This window comes from Semicossyphus pulcher, unplaced genomic scaffold, assembly GCF_022749685.1.
Source record: "Semicossyphus pulcher isolate SPU_LCO1_2020_fin unplaced genomic scaffold, fSemPul1.0.p SCAF_10, whole genome shotgun sequence".
Taxonomy (NCBI): Eukaryota; Metazoa; Chordata; class Actinopteri; order Labriformes; family Labridae; genus Semicossyphus; species Semicossyphus pulcher.
In genome coordinates this window covers 14,081,672-14,106,696 of record NW_027211604.1, presented here as the reverse complement: position 1 = coordinate 14,106,696, position 25,025 = coordinate 14,081,672, and the positions used below count along the sequence as shown (strand labels likewise).

Genomic DNA, 25,025 nt, shown 5'->3' with positions numbered 1-25,025 from the left:
CGTAGTACGTACAACAAACCCACGTGGTCAATCAAAACATCATGGCGGCTGGTTTCAAGTAAGACTGATTAGACCGTACACCGAAAATAATACTTTTCTTCTGTTTTGTTTTCCTAATTGAAATAAACGTATATCTTGCGCATGTTTAGATCTGCTTTTAGTAAAAAATAAAGTATCCGCGTAAAATATTTAACTGCGCGTTTCATTCAGATATGTTACAGAGTTGTGTCCTGATGTTGTTAATATATAAAACATTACTTAGTACATACGTCTATTAAATTGTTGGCTGATACACGACAAAGGCAGTCATTAGCCAGATTTATGAAGAATTTCTTCCTGTCCTCTGTTCTTTGATCTGATAACGTGTTTCTAATTGTTATCCGCTACTCCACGAACTGTGAATGACAGAGGATTAAGCAGATCTGTCACTACTGATAAATGTATTAATGACTCTTTGAAGCTCTGTAACGTTAATCTAATAACTGCTCTCTTCGCTTCTTTCGTCCTTCCTCGCAAACTTCCAGGACTGCTGAGCCTCTGGAGTACCACAGAAGTTTTCTGGTCAGTGACAAAACCATATCCAGCCCATAGTTTGTATAAACGTATTCTGCTGAGTGACTGGCTTTGATTTCCTTTTTGTTTTATTTTACTCATGTCAGTGTCAGCAGGTATGTTATTAACTCAACATTTAAACCTTTACAGAAAGAAAACTGTCGACCTGATGGACGGGAGTTGGCAGAATTTAGAACCACAACAGTGAACATAGGTGAGGCACAGCACAGACCCTTATCTACTTTATATGATTTATGCAACACTTTCTTTTTCTCATGTCTACTTGGGATTATTTTCTCTGTCTGTTCTGTTCAGGGTCCATATCCACAGCAGACGGCTCAGCCCTGGTGAAGGTTGGAAACACCACAGTCATCTGTGGGATCAAAGCGGTAAAAGATTAGGAACACTGCAGTTTAAAAAATGTATTTCTATTCATCTGAACCAAATGAACATTAATTTTTTGGTGTGTTTTTTTTTTTATCTCCAGGAGCTAACAAACCCTACAGTGGAGGCTCCAGGGAAAGGTTACATTGGTAAGTACAGTACAGAACAATGAAGGCGTAGGTTTATTTAGTAATTGTTAGTTTTATGTAAGTACTATTTTATTTTGTCACAATGATTGTTTTATTTAAAAGAACCCCAGGAAAAATGAGGATCTAAATAACCAAACATATACTAACTGCAGTTCTCTTCTTGTTCCCGTTAGTGCCCAACGTGGACCTGCCGCCTCTGTGTTCCTCTCGGTTTCGGCCGGGTCCTCCTGGAGAACAAGCTCAGGCTGCCAGTCAGTTCATCGCTGATGTCATCGAAAGGTGTGACAGACTTTGATACCCATTTCTTAGCTGTCATGGCATCATACGCGCCCTCACTGTCTTAATGCTTCTACTGCTCCTTTAACTTTTTGTTTTAATGGGTGTTGCAGCTCTGAAGTGATAGAGACAGAGGACTTGTGCATTGACAGAGGAAAGGTAAGTCAACAATCCCACACTGGTGCTGTTTGTTAATGTTGGGTCAGTGGTCCTGACTGTGCTGCTTCTGGTTGTAGCTGTGCTGGGTGCTCTACTGTGACCTGATGTGTCTCGACTACGACGGGAACATTTTGGATGCTTGTATAATCGCCCTGCTGGCTGCCCTCAAGAACAGTATGTGCTGTATAAACCTTTTAAGTGTTTAACTATTAAACTACCCACCTTTAGTGGACATATTCCTTATCCATAGCTTGTTCATTAATATGTTAATGTTTCTCTTCTCTTCACAGCACAACTTCCAGAAGTCACCATTAACACAGAGACGTGTACGCCAGAGGTGAATTTGGAGAAGAGACGTGGGCTGCAGGTTCATAAACATCCAGTCGGTGCCTCTTTTTGTGTCTTCGATGAGTAAGTGCAGGATTTTTTTGTTTTTCTAGACAGGATAAAAATAAATTCTGTTTTTAGAGTGTGATGTTCATCTTTTGTAATCCTGGCCTGCTCTCTGTGCAGCTCCATACTGATCGTAGATCCCACAAGTGAGGAGGAGACTCTGTCGACAGCTCAGCTCACTGTGGTAATCGATGAGAAAGAAAGACTCTGCGCTGTACACAAACCAGGTCAGTCCCTGTGCAGCGTGTACTCTGTGCAAACTCATTACCAACTCTGTCTTGTCAAGTATGCAGGGATGAAGAAGACCTTGAAGGTTTTACTGGGTTCAATTTCTAAAATAAGTGACTATTTAAGTGGTATTTTTAGAGTTAAAGACCAGCTCCAGTCATGAATTAGAGCATATAAAATGCATGCTTGAAATAATAAATAGTGTCTGATATGTTGTTTTCTGCAAAATATGTTTAATTACCTTGTAAAAATCCTCCCAAGGCGTCTCCTCCTTCTCCCTCATTCAAAATTCCTGAATCTGCATAGGCCCCGCCCACTATGCAAACTTCCAACCGCCCCCACCGTTGCAGAAACAAAACACGTCTCTGCCATCGTTTAGTGGCAACTTGTTGAAACTTAGCTAGATTGAAATGTTGTAAGTAGTAGCAATGTTAGTAGTCAGTAGCGAGTCTGCAAAAATTACGACGGTTACAGCTGGCTCGTGCATCACGGAAGTGGTTGCCATAGGTTACACATAATGATGTGCATAGCATCACCTTGTCCATTAACAGGATTGGCTCCTTAGGTTTGTGACGTCTCAAACCTGCCAATCTGAAAACGTGTTGTTCAGCCTGTCCTTGGTACACTGCAGTTTAAAAGCAGACAGGCCCAGCCATGGAGATGACTGCTTATGTTGTTCCTGATATGTCTTGTAGCACATGAAGAACACCACATGGAGATGTTCACAAGGTTAAACACTGGATTTTCACTGGAGGGGGGCTTTAAACTAAAAAAAAACTCAAGGCTTATTATGAAGTTAAATATCAGCCAATACAAGTTAAACTGGCTGAGTACTTTAAGTCGGATTTGATCTGCACTCAATTAATTAAAGGTATTGACAAACTTTTAGAGTAGATTCCCAGTGCTGCCTCTTGATGTCAAAGGTTAATGGCACTATTGTAGTGAATTATATGAAGCAAATGGCAAACACAAAGCAGAAGAAGTTAAAGTCCTGCTTCACTTGCACATTAAAAGCAGTGCGACTTATTCATTGAGCAACTCAGTTTAGAGGGGATTTTTGTTCTTAGCTATTTTGGCGTTTCACAGTGGAATAGACACACAGACATATTACTACATTAAATCAAATAATTAAGAATGTAACTGAAAATAATCAAATACTTTCTCTTTGGTTCAGGAGGGACGTCGCTGTCGGGAGAGAAGCTGCAGGAGTGTATCAACAGAGCTACAGTGCGACAAAGAGAGATCGAGAAAATGATTGACAAAGTCCTAATCAGTGTGAAGACACCACAATAAAGAGCCTCAGACGATGCTTTTTATCTAAAAGCTGTATTTTCCACTGTCAATATATATTCTTTTTTTTAATAACAATAAAACTGCTGACAAAGACTGCTTAAAAAATTATTTCTCAGTGTCCAGAAATGTCTCACACACACTCATTTGATGTCTCGTAAGAATACTCTCATGGCTCCTGAACTCATTAAAAGGAAATGCCTTTTCAAAATGTGCTGTACAAAAGCAGGTACACCGTCTTGCATGTTGATCTTGAGTCCCCCCCCCGGTCGAGCCCTGTGCCGAGATGGCTGACAGAAGAAAAACTTCCATCAGACTGAGAGGTAGAGAGCTGCCCCCCAGGCACTGCTCCGAGATCAGATTTTGCATTTTCACATGTAATGGTTATGTGGAGGATTTGGTGTCGAGACGCTCAGCTGGGTTCCGTGCTTAAAGGGCAGTTTCTACCGGGGTCAACCGAGCAGAGACGGGAAGATCAGACAGACTCGCAAGGAGACTGTGCATTCACGATCCTCTCAGTCCACAGGGCCCCCGTAGAGAGAAGTCTTCCTGAAGGGGCGATTTGTAAGTATGAAAGCCCACTACCTACTAGAACCTTCTTTTTCTGTTTCTTCTCAAAAAATATCACAACGGTTCTTTAGGAGTAGGGCTCCCTTCTCTAAAAAAAACCCATATCCTCTTAAGTAGACACAGCTTTGGTTGTCCAAAACCTCTGACAACCATTACATACAAATTTGTCAGCTAGAAAAAGACACACAGAAAGGACAAAAAAAAGTTTGTTTCTTCTCTGCAGGCTCCACAGTGAGGCAGACAAAGAGCACAGTATGGATCATTCACGTCCTTGTGTAGCTGGGGAAAGGTTTTTTTTTTTTCTTTAGTGTGATTTTAAGTCTGTCATGACTTGGGGAGCGGCTGTGGCATGCTCCTCTTCCGCTTACTTCTTGGTTGGCTGGCGGTATGTTGCCGTGGCGCTCCCCCCTGAGGAGCTGCTGCTCCCATAGCCATTTGCTGCTGCTGCATTTGGTGCTGCAAGAATTGCAACTGTCCGGTGTAGAAGAAAGACGAGAAACAAAGTTACTACAAACAAAATAATGCAGGTGTTTGTCAGTGGATCTAAGATGTGTGTACGGTTACAAAAAACATCCACTGGCAGTAACGCTGAGCCGATTCTCGGACTGAAACCGGAGTCAATCTTAGAGCGTGTATCAGTGGCATGTGTTAGTGAAGCTGATCTAAAGCCTGGTACGACAAACAGGAGGAGTGTGCGGAGAAACACAGAAGAGTGGTTAATGGGTTGCGGAGGGGGAGGGAGAAGGAGAAAGAGACAGAGTTTGGAGGCAGGTTGGGGGGGGCGTGTGTTGGGGAGTGAGGCAGGATACAGTCAAGCAGCACCAGTGGCGTTCTGCAGACACAAATAATTGGCTGTGATCCCGGCAAGAACAGACATGCAGCTTTGCAACCGTGCTCTCTGCTCGGAGTAAGTCAGCAACTTCAACTGGGCAAAAAAAACAAACACCTTATGCTTCATGCTTACAGTGTAACAGCTTGTCATGTATAACCTGCAGTCAGCAACATCACCACAGCATGTTCCCCACTATGTTTAAGATCCTGCCACTAAAGAACATGCCTCCCAGTTCAACACGCTGTTAGTTGCTGCCATTGGAAAGCGCCAGAAGCTCTGTGTGTGTGTGCTGGTTTGCTGGGAGAACTGGGACTGCTGTCAAACAACATATTGACCAAACATACAACACAAGATGGAATGAAATGTGTGGATCAACAACAGAGAAAAAATAAAGACTCCTGGATGAAAATCAGACCTGGGATGATTCAGCCCTTACTCGTTAGAGGAAAAAATACTCCTCCAGTTTTAATATTGTTCATTAAAAGCAGAATTATAAAAGAAAGGGTGAAAATTCAGGCTTTAATTAGGCCTACAAGGATGTTGTTCTTCATTGTGCATTTTAAATCCTTTCTGACCAGGTCTGATGAAAATACTTCAAAACAAGTGAAAAGAAATGCTTGTCTTATGTAGCCCTTAATACAGAGCAGAACTGACCTAATTCCCTGATGCTTTAAAGTGTAACACAACAAAAACCTGCCTGCTAAAGAAAGGCATGGAGTTCTGGCTGATGAGTCTAGTCTCAGTGTCCTACAAACATGTACATATGTGTATAAAGATGTTAAAGTTGCTGTATTACTTGGATCTGTGGCTGGTGCTGCTGCTGAAGCCTTGGAGAAGGCAGCTGGGGCCCAGACCCGTCCAGCCCACAGCCCAACTGGGACAGCACTAAGGGGGTAGGAGGGGAGAGAGGGAGCCCCAGAGGGAGGGGTGTGACGGGAGGAGGGAGAGGAGCAGGAGAAGGAAGGAAGGAAGGGAGCAAAGTATGAAGAGAGAAAGTGCACATACAGGCGAAAAATGAGTTGGAGGGGGGAGATGGAGTGATGCATAACCCGACACAAGGAGAGCAAGTGAAGGACAGAGAAGACAGAAGGAGGGAGTGTTGCAGAAAGTGCATGTGAAAGGACAGATTATGTGCAAACAGGATGAATGGGGTGAGCGTGAGAAAGGAGTGATCGAGCAGGTACAGAAGGAGGAAAGGAAGGCAGGAGTTCAGGGGGTAAGAAATAAGGGTAGGGGCAAAAAAACAACAGAGGGAAAATAAAAAGAGAGAATGTAGCAGAGAAGAAGGGGAAGTTGAGTCTCTCCTGTCAGTTGTTACATGCTCCATTGAGAGGAATAATGGCTAACTACAGTTAAATGATCATGTGGTTACAGAGTCCTAATGTACAGTCATTACAATAATGAACACATTAGTTAATCGTATGTTATGAGTACTAGTTGGTGGCATGGTGTCAACAAAGAGACATCTGTGTGGGTTAAATGTGCATCTGTTTGCCTGGGATCATACCTGCCGCCTGTGGAGACATGAAGCTTCCCACTCCCAGGTTGATGACCGCTGTCTGCTGGTTTCCTAAACTTTGATCTGAGCCCTGGTCACCCTGCAAAGAAAGCCAAAGTTATGTGAGATCATCACATACACTGTGACTGCCATCACAAAAGCCTTAAACTAAAAAGCCTGCAGAAATGTCAAATTGCAAGATGAGAGGTAGTGCTGCACTGATGGGATTTTCTTCCTTGTTCCTTGTTGATTTGTTTAAACCATAAAGAATATTATATATATAAAGAATAACCTTTGGTTTCAAAAGGGAAGCCAGTGCCTTCAACCTGCAGTCTCAATAATTGCCAGCAGGAGGCGACTGCACTGGTTGCAAAGAGAAGTCTGATTGCTTGGAAGCAGAAAAGAAAAATGACCCTACTTCTTCAACCTTTAGGACTTTACGGTCCTAAACGAAGATCTCTTCAATGCAGCATTATTATCGGTGAATAAGTAGGGAATGCTTTAAAGCTGTTATTGACAAGTCGCTGCCACGGGAACCTGTCAATAACAATAGAGAAGTAGCGATGCGTATCCAGCCTGTTGTTCTGATGGTCACTTCTCGCTCCTAAATCCTGAACTTTGTGCTTCAAAACACTACTTAAAGCTCCTGTGAGGAGTTTTTCGCTGGTTATGAAACAGACTGAAATAATTTCTGATGACTCTGTATGAGCTACAAAAGCAAACCAGACCATCAGCGACAATATTGATTATTTCTATATAGTTATTTTTAATGCCTGAAACTGCTGGTGGGGGGTAGGTGTCAGATGAAGCGATTAACTGCATGCTGCCTTTGTTTACATTGTACAGGGCAGACATCTAAAGTAGAGATAGACCGATATGGTTTTTTCAGGGCCGATACCGATACCGATTATTAGTAGTCAAGGAGGCCGATAACCGATATTTGAAGCCGATATTCATTTGCAGTAAAAGTGAAAATATTGGCGTCAAAATTTTGAATAATACAAACTCCAACACTTAACTTTGTTTAAATGCCTTTAAGCATATGCATCAGAGCCAAAATAACCCAGTTTTAAATTGATCTCTTATCGGCCGTCGAATTTAAAAAAAAAAAAAAAAAAAAAAAAAAAAAGGCTATTAAGAAAATAAAAGGGATAATCGGCCCGGCCGATAATCGGTCTATCCCTAATCTAAAGTGAGTGATACATGTGACTGTTAAAGTAAGCAGGATGAGAGTTTTAGTTAAAAACCACCACTTAAGCATGAACAGGACAAAATCAGCAAAGAGATAAGAGGTACGGCGTTGTCCCCAGGGGGTGGCTAAAACAACACAACAGAAGGTTTCTCACAGGAGCTTTAATAATGTGGAAACGTGGACATTATAAATCTGTCCAAAATAAACTATATCAAACTTAAATTATTATATCTCAGTTTTAATCTACCCAATCAGTTGTTGCTGAGCCAAATACTGAATAAAGGAATACGTGTTTGTGTGTGTAGACGTGACTTAACGACTCACCGTCTCCCCCTGCTGCTGAGGGCTGGAGGTGGCTGACTGACTCTGCTGTGGCGAGAACTGAGACAGCTGCTGCTGCTGCAGAGGGTTAAAGATGAGAGGACCAGTGGGGATCTGGAGGGTAACACAAAAACACACACACACAAAACATGGGGGAAATAACAGACAGGGAGATGAGGATGAAGGAGGGAGGACAGGCAGAGGGAGAGGAATGAAGGGATAAGAGGAGAGGAACGCAGGAGAATTAACAAGCAATCAAACAACACAGGGTAACTACACCACTACCACTATCAGAGATTCATATACACGGGGAGGGGTTTTAGCTACATGTACAATCAGGTGTGTGAGGAAATTGAGCTGTGCAGGTTTAATACACAGCTTATCATTATTCCAGGTGTTGCAACACAGGTGCAGGATCGGGATCAGTGCATGCGATTAACAACAGTCATACCTGCAGTACGTTCAGTGGTCTCAACCCCGCACTGCTGTTCAGACCAAATCGACTCCCTGCAACACATATCAGAGTTATGATCACCAGACAGGACAGCAAAGAGACAATATGAACTCTATCTGAGACCAACTACACTTCTTTCATTCCACTCTTTTAAATCACACTGTTAATGTTCAACGTCAATATCTTGGTTTGCATTTACTTAATTTCTGTATATCTCTTTTATTACACCTGTGACTCCTGATGCAGCCAAGGAAGGAGGCTCTTTAAATTACATTTACAGTTCTTGACAGTGGGAGTACTTCTGTTAACTTTGTATGGATGGGTCATGAATTTTGAATGGTCATAATTTAATTAAAAAAAGTGAAAAGTTATTTCCACTATCCTCTCATCTTAAAAACATATTTTCCCATTGATTTTACCGGCACCTGGTTGTAATGCGGTTCTACCACCAGACGCTGGCTGTTGCGCATCTGAGAGCTTTTTGCCAACCGCCACTAAATAACAAAAGAGGAAGAAAGCACGAGTGCCAGGTGCCGGTAAAGCGGGTGTGGCGCTATGAGATTCAGAACCGGAAGAAAAATGCAGAGACTTCAGCAGCCGTCAAAGAGTTGAGTTTGGAACTCCTAAGAAGAGATGAACTTAAAAGAGGTCAAGTGCAAACTTGGTAAAAGTAGCATATTGTAAATCTATGCACACTGTGCATAGTTGGACCCCCCCTCCAATAATACTCTCATAGTTCTCAGTGAATATTGAATAGTAGTTTTGCTTAAAATGCCCGTCCCTATAACTTTGTTTCCATTGTTTTTATGATTATATTCATTGTGATGCACTAAAAGACAAATTCCTTTTATGTGGAAATCCACCCGTGTAAAACCCTTTGCCAATTCTGATTTTTCTTAAGTTGCCTCATCCAAAGTTTCTCTCACTTTCCCCCTTTATATAACAAAATAAGTTGAGGGGCTAAAGGCAGTCTGACACAGAGGATCTTACACAGGGCAAGCTAAAGAAAGACTCTGACACACTCTTACGTATAAATCCACTTGTTTGAACAAAAAGCTTAGCAGCTCCAGGAATCAATCGCTCAAAATTCCTTCACGAAAAACAGTAAATCCTCAATTCTCTCTGGTCAACTGCTGATTGTGCTGTTGGATGTTGTTTGTTAAAAAAAGGTGTTTCTTCTGTCTACTATGAGGTTGCAAGACAGGGTCGGCATTCCTGCAGCTAGAGTTCACAATAATGCTCAAGGACATGTCAGTAGGTTAAATGCAAAAGAGCATGGGGAGTTCATTTGGAGGCTAACCACCACCCTGCTACCCTGGATCGTGCTTGTCTGCAGGCTAGACTAACTGGTCATGACATTGTAGAATTATATACAAAAAGGAACATGGCATTGAAATAGCTACCAGTCTGTGCAGATTGCATGGTGGGCATCAACCCTCCAGGTGGCAGGATCCCGCTCAGGTTAAGGCCCGGACCCAGCATGGGGTTGGAGCCGCTCATCAGGGTCTGAGGGCTGCTGCACACACATAACACGACTGTCAGAGAGACTGGCAGTGACCAGCAAGAGACACTGTGAGACAAGGGACTATGTTCTTACCAGACAGAGCTGACCACGTTGATGAAATTGAGCCCCGCCGGGTTAGCCATGACCTGCGACGAGGTGGTTCCCGTGGTGATGGACGTTCCCATGGTGGGCAGGGGGATGGTCATGACGGGCAAGGGCTGGCTTAGAGCGAGTTGCTGCTGGGCGAAGGGCGTGAGGAGGGTGGGCTGCGTCTGGCTCTGAAGCATGGGAGGGTCCGAGGGGGTCGGGGTCAAAGAGAGGGGAGCGGAGAGGGAGTCGGCGGGGTGCGGGGTCGAGCACGGCGTGTTGGTGGGTGTGGGGGTGGATGGCTTGGGGGTCCCTGATCCTAGAGGGGGAAAAGGGAGGTCGAAACAGAAAGAGAGGAGTACTCAAAAGAGGAGCTTCAACCAAGCCGTCAATTCAGGAGTTGTTGAGAGGTTTGATTTTTTTAGGCTCGGACCCAAAGGAAGGTTATCTCCCTAAATAACAGATAAAAAGTCGATTCTTATACACTTTGGGACCCTCTGTAAGTCAAAACCTAATTTGCATAGCAGCTGGTTTTTGTCAGAATGCATAATACTTCAGGGAAAAGGCTTTGTATTGAGTGAAATTCCATTTGCATGTCAAGTTCAAGATACGTCCCTGTAGTTCTCTGCTTTTTTTGTGGACCGATGTCAAATTCATTTATCACAATTTATCAAAAATACATTCCAGATACGGAAAACTCGTGCGGCTCGGGAGGAGCTGATGTAACATGTTCCATCCCGACTCCTTCTCACGACTGTGCCTGATGAAAGCAAGGAGCCCAGTCAGTTAGTCAGACTCAGCTGTACTCACTCTGCGTGGAGCCCATCGGGGAGAGGGAGGCAGGCGACAGCAGGCCCACCTGGCTCAGCTCCATGGAGTGCTTCCTGTTCAGAGACTGGCTTTTGGCTGGAGGGGGCGTAGGACACTTGAGTAGACCACTGGTGGTTTGTGAACTATATGGATTACCTGATGAAAACAGAGTAGAGATTTGATCTATCGCAGATGTTTAAGGGACTATTTTACACAGAACACCACTTCACGACCTTATCACTGTATACTGTACACTTAGTAAGAATTTGTGCATCTTGTGCATGACCCTAACTGAAACAACAAAGACAAGACGAGGGGAAAATATGCTTTGTCACGGGGCTTCACCCTTGCATGACCCGGTGTATTGCAGGGTCAGTCCTTCCCTTGCAACACCTGACCTCAGAATCACCCCACAGCCCTCATGCTAACCATAAAAGGAAAAATCCAACCAGCACATTTCTGTGCTATTAGAGTTAATCAAACTATGATGTTTGATGGAGTCTAGGAGACGCCATTAAACGTTCGGTTGCACTCTTTTTCCACCGACATGTCTTGTCTACTTTGGCTTTTGATTTTTGACAATTTCCAGAACACCCTTCAACGAAGTCCACAAGAAAGGTGTCGGGCCACCACATGTTCGTCAGACGTACCTGAGGAGCTGCTGCCTGTTCCCGAAGGCAGTTTGATGGGAGGGGGCCGATGCTTCACCCCTTTCCCCAAAACAGACGTCTGGACCAGTGAAGAAATACCATCGCCCTGCAGAGGACATTGAAACCAGTTTGTGAGCTCCATCGTGTCCAAACAGTAATTTGAAACATTAAACAACAATGACAAGTTGAGTGCTTATTAGGATCAATACGCTTAAAAAATGAAATGTTTTTATTAAAACAATGAACTTATTTAGGAAAACTCAACAGTAAAAATCTCAGTAAAGCTACGATAAAGCCCCCACATGAACCCAATCAGATGCAACAAATGTGAGGTGTCATTTCCAGAGGTTTGAGGGAATTCCAGAAACCTGGAGCAACTTTTCCTTACCTCATCTTTGCTGGGGGAGGGAGGCCCCTGCCCCACGCTGCCTGAGTTATGGGACATCTTCACGTGACACTTCACGTCTCTCTCATACACTCCTTTGTACTGAGTAAGAAACCTATAAAACAGACATAACACACAATGTATTCCATGTGTGTTTGACAGCATTAGCTCATCATAAAAGCAAACAGGAAGACTCACCGGTCTGCGTCGATCTTTGAGCCTATGAGAAACCTGAATGAGACAAAAGAGAAGAAGACGAGTAAATTCAAAGTGGCTTTTCAAATCCAGTCATGTACGCTGAGTTTGTCTGAGTGTGTCCTTACGGGGGATGTATGAGCTTGAGGTCGTTGCTGTCCTCCTCTGCTTTTGTTTCTTTAGCGCAGTAGATCTTTCCATACACCCGCGGGTCTCCCATGGACTGGAAGATTGACACCTTGGTCCTCTGGGCTTGGCCACCCACCTCACACTCAAAGGTGTAGTCGTCTACAACTTCCTGTGTTAACAAAGTGGACAGAGTCAGCTGATGAGGTTTGTATGACATGCAGAATAAAGCTCAGTGGAGCCAACATGTTTGACAGGCTGGCAACTAAACAAGTCTAAGCATCCCTTAGTTCCTGAGCAAAAGACTTTCATGAAGTGTTAAGTCACTATCTATCGCCAAATGAGGCAACACAATAGTAATTGAGCCTATGGCCCACTGAAGAAGCCTTTGAATTTGCAGTATATAGTACTATTACAGACTGGGTGGCGACATTCGCGGAAATAATCACAAGCGGCGCCCAGTTAGTGACGCGTTTTCCATCAGCCAGCAGTGGTTGGTCTGCCAGAGAGGGTAGGCGGAGCTAAGCGGCTGCATTTCCGGTCTATGCAAGTGTTGCGAGTAAAAAGTAATCTACTATGGCTGAACAAACAAAGAAAAGATGGATGACTACAGATACAACAATTAAATATTCGCAAATGATTAACATCAATGCCTTTCTGACTTGTGATAGTAGTTAAATACAGCTTATCTTATCTTATCTTAAAATAAACACTGTAAAACACACAAATACACGCTGCAGGTCAGCTTTTTTACTTATTAAATTTAATGGCCCATCTGGTTTCCAGGCAACGTGTGATGCCATGATAGTGCGTCCCATTCGTCATTTTTATGCAGTTCTCAGACCCTAAGGACTCACGGACTCACGCACTGGACGCCTGATGCCAATAAAGTCCGTGAGTGTTCAGTGCTTAGGCTTTAGGATGGAGATTGGGATTGGGCCAATCCCCAACTGCTCAGGGTGCATGTCCATGCCCACTCACTTCAACATCTCTCCATTAGTACATGTCCACTGGGTCCTGTTTGTGCATGTGTGTATTTCGGGCCTTTGTGTGTAGCATGTTTGTAAAAACAGAGAAAAGAAATTGAATTTACCCTCGGGGATTAATAAAGTATGTCTTCTTCTTCTAAATACAGCTGACTTGGTTTCCATGAATGTTTTCGGACTTTATCTAACAAAGAAAATCTTTTGAAACGAGATGAGAAAAGGCAAAGCAGGAAGGGAACAGAGAGGCCGGGGTATGCTGCAACCACATTGAGCTACTTGAACTATTGTTTAATTTGTAGTTACAAACCCAGATGCTTTAGCAACCAACCTCGCTCGTGAGCAGCATTGCCTGTTTTAGGGCTCCAGAAGCAAGAAAACATGATCCTTACTCTCACTGACATTAGTTCTGGCTGAATTAAGTTCGAAATAAGTGAAGAAGAGTCAAGCACCTTTTAAGGACAGAAAAAAATCCCTGACATGGTTCAACTAAAGTCAAACATGGTCCGTTTTATTTTTCTGAACAGCAGAGGTATTTTGTTTTAATGTAGAACATTTCCACGTTTACCAAAGTCTGCAGTTTTGTGGTTCTTCAAGAAGGAATCTGTTAAAGATTGAGCACCACTTTGTCACAGGATCATGTATTAAATCACTGTTGACACTAAACAAAAGCAGTACAAACCCAAGAGGCTGTTTGGTATTTCTGCACAATACAGGGAGGCAACAAAGTCCCATGAATATTGTTCCCTAGGAAGCATTACACAAGCAAATGCAACAACTCTCTGCTTAATATTAATAGAAAACAGCCACCATCGATCTGTACCCACAGAGAGTGTTTATCATGCTGTCACACTTACCTCAGCAGGCCAGATCACAGTAGTGGGCTGAGAGTCCTCCAACTGCAGAGATTTCTCAACCACGGCGTACTTCTCCACCTAAAGCAACAAACAAACAAATCCATCCGGTTTGTTACGACTTACATTATAACTGAAGGACTGCGTCGAGTACTTTTTAAGTGTTGTTTCTGTCAGTGCTATGGAGATTTGTCGTGCTACTTACATCAATTTCCTTCGGTACAGTTAATTGGCAGTTGTTCTGCTTCCACATGTCGACACACTGCAAGTGATGACATCGGAGAAGCGAGGATGATAGCAGCAGCGACAAAGGGAAATAGATATGAGCAAAACAAGTGAGAGAGCTGCTTTTATGTACGGTTTAAACAGGCTGGTCAAATCATGGGCATGTTCACTACTTACGTTTCCGATCTTTGAGATCTTCAGGTCTATGACAGGAGCAGGTTTCCTCTCTTTCCTCCTCTGTAGGTAGTCGTAGAGTTGTAGCTGTGGAGGCATAGGCAGATGGGACAGCTCCTGCTGCCTGTTCAGCGCAGCGCGAGAGTGCCTCTTGAAACACCTGAGATACAAATAAACAGGAATGTTTCTTAAAATGATCAAGGATTGAATGATTTTAAGCTTTCATGTCGTTGTTTTCCATAAATGTGGGTTTTCCCTGGTATGATTGATTTGAAAGTGAGCTGACTGCCAACCCCAGAGAGCGTGTGACTGTTTTCAGTACCGTTTCATGGGCCGAGTGTTCATTTTCTGTTTGTTGTAGAGCAGGCGGTTGGCTGTACAGGTGACAGATATGGAGGGATCCAGGCACAGAGGTTCAGCTGTGGCCAAAATCAACTGACTCTCCAGCTGTAGTTTGTCATCCTGAAGCAAAGAAGAAGAGATTAAAAACAAGGCAGGATTGCTGAACAGATTGGTCAAGTAATTGTTTATTTACTAGGGCATTTGAATTCATGGGACCATGGGCACATTTACACAGTGAGTTGTCAGATGAAGCAGGGTTCATTGTTTTAGATAGTAATCAGGAAAAATGTACCTGTGTCCACTTGTGGTGGTCACTGGTCATGGCATGGACATCACAGATTAGAGTCTGCAGGACAAACCCATAACATGTTAAATAACTTGTTAAATCCCAAACATGTAAAATCATACCAGCTCAGATAGTACTTAGTTTAGTTTTAGTAGTTATCCTTTTTATTGGTTGACTTACCTGCATGGTTGGCCGCAGCAGGATGTGTCTGCTCTGATAGGTGGGCATCTTTGTATTACCAGACTGCCTGTAGTCTCTCACCTCCACTATTACACAGCCACAGTGGAAGATGTTCACCTAAAACACATGGGACGTTGCAAATTTTAACCAACAGATGGTAAAAAAAAAGGGAGATTTCTAAGCAAGAAGTGAGCCCTCGTCTCTTTATACATATAAGACATAAAATGAAACATGTCAGAAGCCAATGCTTCACAATAGCTGCATTACTGTAACTTCAAATTCAAGTAATTTAAAGGTAAATTTACTGGTGGTGCAATCAAACACGTTAAATCAAATAAATAATTTAAACACATGCATTTGAACATTTTAGTTTTATGCACATTTTACATGCATATACCTTACTAGCACACACACCTGTGATTTCTCCAACAGATCCACGAGAATAGGAGGCAACTCCTCAGCATCTAGGTACTCCAGCAGTTCTCCTTCTTCATATGGCAGACGGATTGTTTCCGAATCTGGAAAGTAACACAAACATGAATGTTACGGATGATAAAATTACAGTAAGCGGATCTTAAAAACATGACTCGATGGTTTTGGCTTAATTGACCTTTCTTACCAGACCCATTTTTGCCCCTGAGCATTAGAGAATAGCCTTCGTTCCCAGGGTACAGGTTGACCACCAGACATGAAACGGACTCCTGAGACACAAGCTTCTCCAGTAGATTCACATTTCTCCTCAGATTCTTCAAAGAGAACAAACAAACAAAAAACCCATGTCAGATCTCACACGATTCAAACCATGCCAACTCCCTGTGGGAAAAGTAAGCTATCATGTTTTCCTTCCACATTTACCGTGAGTAAAGCTGTTAAGTAGTAATTTAATGTTTTTCTTCAAGAAAACTCAACAGAGGAATGTCATGGTTTGTGTTATAGAATGTAATACATGCCATTATTAAACAGCAGATATAATTACTTAGAAATAATGTTATTGACTTATTTTTCATTATATCCAACATAAAGAAAATACTTCATAGCCGTGAAAAGGCAGAGGGGGGATGAAGCAGCAAGGCAGGGGTAAGCTGTAACTACACAAAGCAAGGTGAGGACTTTTGTGGATGTGAACTTGATATTCTAATTTTTTTTACAATGTATGATGAAAAAAAAATACAAGCTGGGATTACTTAGATACATTCAGTTGTCTATTGAAGTTAAAATACAGTAAAAGAAAACAGGAGCTAACTTTGACACTCTGTTCTCAACCAATTAGCAGAAAACACATTGAAAAAATGTGATGTGGCAAAATACTGCCGTGCCACTCTTCCATTCGTATACCTGAAACACTTCCATCTCGCAATTTACTGATACGCTGCAAATGCATGATTAGTAATTATGAACAGTTTATCGCCCAAAGTCTCACAGGTTTCCGACTCATTTCCATGAGATTGTAATGAACAAGGTCTTCCTGCCGGCCCATAACTACATGGTCATAACTGAGAGTCAAGATGCACAAAACAAACCTTTAACTCTGGCTCTTTCTCACATTCCTCCATGTACAGCTCATAGAGCTTCTGATATAAACTCTTCCTGCCACCGGATGATATTCTTCTTTTGGCTGGCCGTTGTCGAGCACTTTCAACAATGTACTAAAAAACAGATACAAAACAAACACAATGAATCAATGTCATCCACAGTGCACAGTGCATGTAATTGCCGCACAAAGATACATGGGAGTACAGGCAGTTCATTTCTCTTTCCACAAGCATACAAGACTGAAATAGTGGCTTTTACCTCGGCTCGATCCAATGCATATTCCAAAACTTGTTGCTTTGGGGAACAAGAGGAAAATGAAACAAATCAGTCACAATGGGAACTCTCAAAGTGGTGTAGAATAAAAGAATAAAATAAGTTGTGCAAATCCCAGTGGAGGTTTTTGTTTGGCTGCAATAAATGGCATAAAACCCGCCTGTGCAAGTCTACTGAATATATAGAGACACATGATCTGAAAGAGATGAAACTTACCATTGTGGTCCACCGCCAGCTTCAAGGCGAGTGACGGTAGACGATGCTGTCCTTTCTGCCCCACACTGTCACCTTCCTAGAGTGACCATTCACACCCTGCACACCAACACAGCACACACAACCGCAGATGATAGAAAATTAAGATACACTTTGTGTGTCTATCAGGTTTTTATAATAGTACAACAAATACCCAGGCTGTTCCTAAATCAGGTGCCACACACAAACAGCTAAGATGACTGATGAGCGAAAACTGTTTAATCTAAGTTGTTTCATCATTTGCTCACAGTATTAATGCTATAGCAAAGTAAATAAATGCACAGTCTGCACCAGAGTCGAGAAAACTGTGTAACTGGGGTTGGTGCACTCTAATGAGTGTGCGCCCAGTGAAGAGAGTGGCTCAATAGCAACAAGCTCGCTGATGCCTGACCGTTGAGGCTAACATGGCTAACGTTAGCATGCTAGCCCGTTTCCTAGTGGGTGAGCTGTAAGTTACTAGCCACGCTAATGATGTCACGTCATCAGAGACACAAACCGATAAAGCGACGTCAATCTCAACGAGCAGGATGGACTTGCCTTCAAGGTTGCATAGCGGTCGACTGAAGCTCCAACGCGAGAAAACGAAATGAAATTGAAATATCAGTGTCTTCATTGAAAAAAAGTCGGAGCAGCAGCCATTTTCTTCCAGTGTGACAACAACAGCTAAACTTCCGGTTTGGGCAGCGGTGGGCGGAGTCAATGTAAGAGCTTTACTTTACAACAATTGATGCTTGATGCACACTTAATGATAATCTGAGACAACCTCGCTAACACTATCATTTCAAGATGCGAGTTTGCTGCTTTCTCAGGGATTATATGGATATTCCTACTGTATTTTTTAAGTGATTTTGACCATCAACTGTTCCTGAATTTAAGTCATTTTTTTCTTCATTTAAAAAAACAAAACAAACGGCAATTAATTTTTGGATACCTTTAATGATATATTTTTTAAACTCTTTATTTTCAGGCTGAAAATAATTGAATGCCCATTAAAAAAAAGAAAGGGCTTTAATACATCTTTTTACCTGCCTATTTACTTACCTACCTGCGACCACGTCTGTGCACTCATTGCGCATGAGCGGAGTCTTCCAAGAGCTAAAGCTAGCAATTTAGTTGCACAAGAATGGCAGAGAAAGGTAGTTTGATACTGTCAGCTTTGACAACGATGATAATTTGCACCACTAAAGTAACAATATCAGCTGAGAAGACAAGGGTGAGTCATGTGGCCCTGTGTGTGCCTGTGTGTGTGTGTCAAAATAGTTTCAGGATCTTTATCTATAAGCTTTGCGCCTATTTGCATATTCCTAATATAACATCTATATGCCTACTCATATTACCATATTACTGGGGGCTCTTCCAGAAAAACAAGTAGCCATTACACAGAGAGCACTGTGAGGGGAGCTTATGAGGTCCATTTTTAACCCAAGGCAATTGCAGAGTAAAAGTTTAATTCTAAACACATTAATGCAACTTAAGTTCTTTTAAAAAAGTTTAAATATTCTGACACTTTTGATCACACAGAACAAAAGGGAGCAAGGCTGAGGAAAAGCAACGCACAAGAATATGAATGTGTCTTTATACTATACTGCATATTTTCTTACAACCACTCTGTTGATCTTTTGCTCTGTACCTTCCAAACTGTGTGCACATCAAACACTTTTTTATATCTTTATCTTGTTTCTCTTTCGGTCTGTTTGGACTCTCTTCAGTTAAATCTATTTGACATACTTACTAGATTTGTTGCTGACCATAAACACAAAGGTTGTAGAGGCCAAAGATGTTACTGACATTATAGCCTGGCAATCACGGTATAATTAATTATTAATTTGCAAATCATTAGAGGTTAATTGGACGGCTGACCTGAAATAGAAAGTCAGCATGGATGGATATTATGGCAGAGTAAAAAGTCCATGACCACTCAGCTGGTTTCAACAGCTGTGTAAACAAGTCAGATATTATACTTCAGTACAATTACAGGTTTAAAGATTATATGGAGCTGGTATTATTATTATGCTTCTTAATTAGACATGTTTATGCAAGTTATGCTACACTAACACTTGATAAAAAAGGCAGCCAACTATGTATATCCTCTGCCATACACTGTTAATATCACTGGCTTTTGCTTTGAATCATAATTCACTATGTGAAGGGGGGAGGGAACATGTAAAAAAAGAGCAGTGATAGCTATTGTTATAAAATGTTTACTTTGTTCAGTATGGCAGCGAAGAATAGTTCTACATATTAAAAAAGTGGCCAAACCGACAGCACATGGTTAAAAGAAAATTATTCTTCCATATTTTAGTCGATGTTTTAAGTTTAGACAGATTGCACAAAGATGAGAACAACTGATGAAAAGCAGTTACTAATTATTTCAGGCCTTAACTGGCGCACACAAAATGTAATACACATTGGTCAGTTGAAGTCCCACAAGTGTACAGTAGGGGGAGGAGCAGGATAGCAGATTCATGAGGCTGAATGCCACAGACCAGCGGTCACACAGCAGCAACAGAAAGACAAACCAGACGAATTTAACATTTACACTCGCAATTACCGAGCTAGGAAAATGTTATGGCTGTAATGTGTGCAAGGTGTGTATAACATATCAACAGAGCAGAGAGTGAATCAGGTTTCAAGTGCAGATGACATGAAAGTCAGGAATCTATTTGACCACTTTTACCTGTTGTACTTTTCATATAGGGGTCACTCAAACACTAACTGCCCACTTTAAACTCTTAAGAATTTGACCTTTGACCTTTTTTCCTGTTTTTAGACACACAACATGAATATTGTTGACGATAATGCTAGGTACACTTTTTATGCTTTTTGGAAGTGAACAATGAAAAACAAACAAACCTCATGATGAGATTGCCGAGAAATTTGTCAATTACATCATATTAGAAATCAAACATGTCAAACAAAGAGGAGGAAGATGCTGCTTAATCACATGGATTTAAGTGAAAGCGTCACATAAAAGTATTGTAACCATTATTGGTTTAAGCATCAGAGAGCAGTTTAGTTTCTCCTCTCGCTCTCGGTCTTGAAAAGTGTTCTTTCAACATCATCGTCTCAGCTGTATAAGCGATCCTTTATGAGGGCAGAAAGGTTCTGGGTGGGGCTCAGTATAAGGACCAGTCCTCACCTGCTGCACACACATACACACATACACACGTCTCCTTTCAAGAGCTAAGAAGAAGTCCACATACATGACAGGACTTGCTTGGGGTCAGCCGTATTTCAAAGTATAAGCTTGAAAGAGGTTTTCATCTCCACACAAAGGGCAGGATTTCACTTTTAGTTTGAACCCACATGTGTTGCTAATTGAAACGGTTGCCTCGGTATTGCGAGCTTCTCCGTTGAATCATTTCCCAGAGTTTTCTTTATAAAGTGACTAATTGAGCAGAAATGAGGCCACACTGGTTTTAATCAGAGTTGAACACAGCAGCACTTGTTGGATAGTGACTTAAAAAGAATGACCCATTATAAAACCAATAGGTAGGTTGAATGTAAAGAAGTCTCCCTTATTGAATTTAGACCATGTGAAAGCGTCACAATCTCGCCAACAAGCGGAGTCAACTAAATCAGTAACCAAAATAACTGTAGGCCTGTTGATTATGAAGGATTTACAAGCAAGGTGGAGTCCACTTTTATAATGATGATGACAATGAGGATAATGACTGCAGGCCCTCTGTGAAACTGGATAGCATGTGAGGGAAATATTTGGCAGGTGGTGAGATTTGCAACAAAGAAGTGCAATTCATAATTTGTCTTCTTGGGCAGCCATGGCTCACGAAGGGGAGCAAGGTCATTGGTTCTGTCCTCATCAAAACAGCCCTTGGGCAAGACACTGAACCCCAAATTTCTGATGGTTAGGCCAGTAACTTGCATGGTAGCTTGCTGCCATTGTTGTGAAAGCAATAAAGCAATGCAGCCATGAATATATTCTCTTATTACTCCATCCATCCATTATCCTCCGTTTATCTGGGCACGGGTTGCGGTGGCAGCAGGCTAAGCAAGGTGACCCAGGCTTCCTCTGCAACGTTTTTCAATTCAATTCAATTCAATCCTTTTAAATTGAATTGAAAACGTTGCAGGGGAGAAGGTGTTTCCAGGCCAGATGGATTATATAATCTCTCCAGCCAGCTCTGGGTCTGCCCCAGGGTCTCCTCCCAATTGGACATGCCTGGAAAACCTCCAAAGGGAGGTGCCCAGGAGGCATCCTAATCAGATGCCCGAACCACCTCAACTGGCCCCTTTCAATGTGAAGGAGTAGCGGCTCCTGAGCTCCTTACCCTCTCTCTTAGGCTGAGCCCAGACACCTTTCGGGGGAAGCTTGTATCAGCAACCTCATTCTTTCGGTCACTACCCAAAGCTCATGACTGTAGGTGAGGGTGGGAACATAGGTCAACTGGTAAATCACCAATGTGAACAGTAAATGCACTCAAGCAACAGAAAAGGATGCAGCTTAAGGCTTTACTTTAAAAGACAAACACAAAAATCTTTCTGCACTACTTTTTGACTCGTTTTAAAAGTGCTGTAGGTGTCCTGGAAAAGGTAACATCCTAATGAAAGCATCTACATCAAAGAGTTCTTCATTCCTCATTCTTGCATTGCAGTCACGTGGAGAAAGATACGACATTTAGTTGATTTAAAGTAAGCTTTTCTCTAAACAGGACCTGCAGCCAATTATTCAGCTCTTCCAAGGTGCTCTGCAGGAAGGTGGAGGTGGCACGTGGCCAGCGAGGATGACTTACTGTCTGGGACGTCTATGTAAACAGAATTCTGATTGCAATGTAAACAGCTCTTAGTTTTCACATGTGCATCCAGAGTCAAGACCTCAGGGGAGCAGAGATTGTCTATTTTAGTTAGTATGGATAGAGAGTACAATAAGTTTGCTTTTTCAAATAACTTCTTTTTTTCTTTTTTTTTTACAATCTTTTAAATGAATATCAAGTTCTGTCTTTGATTATACTTCAAACTAATTATATTGTGTCTTGAACATTTTCTTCCACTTTGATCTGGGTGGAAGTTCTAAGTAGGGGTGGGAATCGCAGGTTAAATGGCCCATGACAGCGATAATATCACGATACAGCGATTCTGCGACAATTGATACATTGAAAGACAATCATATAATGATACGTCACGACATCTGATTAACTGAAGAATACAAAGTGCAACATTAATGTATTCATTTACTGAAATTTGGTGTCAGTTTCACAACGTTTGTTGCAAACTGAGATAAAACTATGAACGTGTTTTTACAGAACTATTAAACATCTGTCAAAACAAATTAGGACTTTGGATGTGAAAGTCTGGCGCGTCTCTTAACTTCTTTTCACCGCTACCTGACATTATCTCGTTGTCTTCTTCTTCTTTTATCCTGCCGTCAACTTCTTCTTCACCCAAATGAATTCCATTCACGTTACCATCATTCATGTCATGAGCGCCGCCGTGAGAAGTCGTGAAGTAGTGACGCGGTGAGTCAAAATACCAGGGAAATCTGTTTAGAGCTGCGTATCTCTTAGTATCTCTCAGTTCTAAGTATGATTGACAGTAAAGTTGCCTAAACAGAATATAGCCAAGGTCATATATTTGGTGACCTACTATCCTTATCTGCTCATTTAAGTGCTTAAATGGATTACCGTCATTTTACTGGACTGTTAAGAGATGGTTATCTTTCTTCTGCATCTGCAAACATTTGCTTCTAATGAGTCTTACCAACCAAACTGCATAAAACTTGATAAAGGCAACTTCATATAGATGAAAAGCAATTCTTTAAAGAAAAGAAAGGAGAGCTGTTTGCGGCGTTGAAGTGTGAAAGATTGCTCACCGATAAAAAAGGCCTTTGATAATAAGAAACATGATGTTTTGTTTTTCTCAGTCCAAATGCTGTCATGATTTTGCTCCGCCGTGACTCATGAGCTCTGGTCATGTTTTTCCAGTTCAGGATGAGTTGGAAGTGAAACACACACACACACACACACACACACTGCAGAGAAAGGGGGATTACATGAATGAGACATTATTATGTGGAAGTGGATTATGAATAGTAACAGGCTGTGTGTTTGTGTCCTTCACGCACATCTCACCTTGATGAACGTGGGACCTGGAAACTACTGGAGAAACTTTTCCACTTAAGTCCGTGTTTTTTTCTCTTGAGGGAGACATGAGGAGTGCAGCTGTGCGGGACTTTACAACTCAAATCTCCGGCCCAAGTGAGAGGTCATGGTCCAAAAACGTTCATTAGAAGAATGTCAGACGCAACAGTTCTCTGCAGAGTGTCATATTTGTTTGTCTTGAAGATAATTCACTTCATTAAAGTGTTATTTTCTTTCATTCCGAAAAACAGTAATATTTGAAGTTTCTGTTCATACTTAAATTTGTCTGCAAAGCTTTCATTCATTATATCTCAACCATCAACTTCATTTGTAATCATCTCACATCCTGACTAAGACTCCACCAAGTATTTGGTCCATGGTGTGACCTCACAAAAATTAAAGGAAAACACGCAAGCGGTATAATGTTAGTTTACGAATGTGGGAAAATCGGACTGTTACTCTCACGTTTATGGGGTCCAGTTGTGCTCCTGAGGGGATTATGGCTGCATATCTGGACTCTGCAAACTGTGAGCTTGTGACTTCGCTGTTGTTCTGAACAATGAGCTATTCTTCTGTGCTGTGTAGGATTACAGTGCTGAAGAAAAATCTCATGATTTCACATGGGAGAGGAGCGAAAGACCCACAGAGAGTTGGCCGGTAGCTGCTCGGAGACAAATAGCTTTCTCTGAATGTAGCAGGATGAAACTCGTTTATTAACAGTTTGAAGAAATACAGCAGCATTTTGTTGATTTTAAATTCTGTTGTTTTCAGAGATAGGAAAAGGTTTTATACTGTGTGGTTAGGCTGAGCTGTAATACCATTTGGTGAAACAGAGGGGACAAAGACGCAGGTTTTCTAAAGGCTGTCTTCAATTACACCACTGATCCTCAGTTCAAAGCACTCAGTTCCTGCGACATAGTCTAAACAAATGCAGAAATTAATTCAGTTTTTCATGTTTTTCTTCCTCAGCAGCAGTCTGTCTGTCTGTGAGGTCTGACCAGACCTCAGCCATCACACACAGGCCGCAGCAGTGAGAGCGGGAGAGACAGACACCGAGAGGTCGTAGAGACGTTTCCTGCTAATTCTCTGTAGTTCAGTCTGACACTTACCGAGAATTCAAATCTTCTTCTGATTACATCTTTTGCTGATTTGCAGATTAGGAGGAGGAACCTGGTCATAGTTAGCTTTTCCTCCAGCTGAGGTCACAGCTGGATCTGTCATGCGATCTGTATGAACTCCATGTTTTTGACCCTGGTCGCTTGTAAAACATTTTAATGTGAAATAAAGAGAAACCGCTTACCACATCCATGTTTTCCGACACCATCACACTTCTTTCTCATATGCTCCGGACGAACAAGAGTCATAGCTCCTACGGCCACTAACCCTAACCCTACCACACTAACCACACACAGTTTTCCAGTTGGGATTATAACGAATATTTTTGATGAGCAAACTTTTTTTATGCCCCCCCAAAGAATCAGCCTGTTCTCAAACCCAAAGATAAACTAACCTTTAACCTTTTAATAACTGCTTTTTTCTCCTCTGCTCATACAGATGCACAATGAACCCTTCAGCATTTTAATGAGACGCACTGGGCTTGTAACTAAATAATGTATTGGAGACCTGTGTATGGCAATATGAGACACTTAGAGAAATGGCTCCTATGACGCTGTAGTAAAAACAAATTGTGCATCAAGGGTGTCGGCCCGGGGGGGCGATGAACGGGCCCAACATCACATGACCTAAGCCTTGAATACTTGGGTTTGAGTCCTG

General features: G+C 42.0%; 2 protein-coding genes across 5 annotated transcripts; one reads left to right on the top strand and one right to left on the bottom strand.

Annotated features, from left to right (window-relative positions):
• Positions 1-27: 27 nt before the first annotated feature.
• Positions 28-3,525, top strand: exosc8 (exosome component 8). Its single transcript, XM_069674501.1, has 11 exons — positions 28-58; positions 525-561; positions 703-766; positions 868-941; positions 1,040-1,085; positions 1,259-1,364; positions 1,475-1,520; positions 1,598-1,694; positions 1,811-1,931; positions 2,034-2,140; positions 3,316-3,525. Exons 1-11 carry the CDS (start codon positions 42-44, stop codon positions 3,432-3,434), a joined length of 834 nt encoding a protein of 277 aa, XP_069530602.1. The 5' UTR covers positions 28-41; the 3' UTR covers positions 3,435-3,525.
• supt20 (SPT20 homolog, SAGA complex component) lies at positions 3,525-17,779 on the bottom strand. Of its 4 annotated transcripts, none has more exons than XM_069674461.1 (24): positions 17,695-17,779; positions 17,122-17,217; positions 16,891-16,926; positions 16,620-16,745; positions 15,710-15,845; positions 15,514-15,617; positions 15,100-15,216; positions 14,926-14,979; positions 14,614-14,753; positions 14,295-14,451; positions 14,098-14,154; positions 13,896-13,973; positions 12,058-12,227; positions 11,933-11,965; positions 11,738-11,849; positions 11,350-11,455; positions 10,700-10,855; positions 9,896-10,208; positions 9,702-9,814; positions 8,296-8,351; positions 7,848-7,958; positions 6,341-6,431; positions 5,630-5,718; positions 3,525-4,472 (listed from the first exon to the last, which is right to left on the bottom strand). In XM_069674461.1, the coding sequence occupies exons 2-24, from the start codon at positions 17,122-17,124 to the stop codon at positions 4,326-4,328; spliced, it is 2,505 nt and encodes an 834-aa protein (XP_069530562.1). In that variant the 5' UTR covers positions 17,125-17,217; positions 17,695-17,779; the 3' UTR covers positions 3,525-4,325. The 4 variants fall into 4 exon arrangements, with proteins under 4 accessions (XP_069530562.1, XP_069530572.1, XP_069530581.1 ...); XM_069674471.1 differs by having other exon boundaries at positions 15,719-15,845; XM_069674480.1 differs by lacking the exon at positions 5,630-5,718.
• Between the last annotated feature and the right edge of the window lie 7,246 nt (positions 17,780-25,025).

Coding starts and splice junctions, on each gene's coding strand:
- exosc8 (XM_069674501.1), top strand. Junction 1,695..1,810: donor GCTGGCTGCCCTCAAGAACA/GTATGTGCTGTA, acceptor TTCTCTTCACAG/CACAACTTCCAGAAGTCACC. Junction 2,141..3,315: donor CTGCGCTGTACACAAACCAG/GTCAGTCCCTGT, acceptor TCTTTGGTTCAG/GAGGGACGTCGCTGTCGGGA.
- supt20 (XM_069674461.1), bottom strand. Junction 14,452..14,613: donor AACACTCGGCCCATGAAACG/GTACTGAAAACA, acceptor TTTGTATCTCAG/GTGTTTCAAGAGGCACTCTC. Junction 10,209..10,699: donor CCCGATGGGCTCCACGCAGA/GTGAGTACAGCT, acceptor TTCCCCCTCTAG/GATCAGGGACCCCCAAGCCA.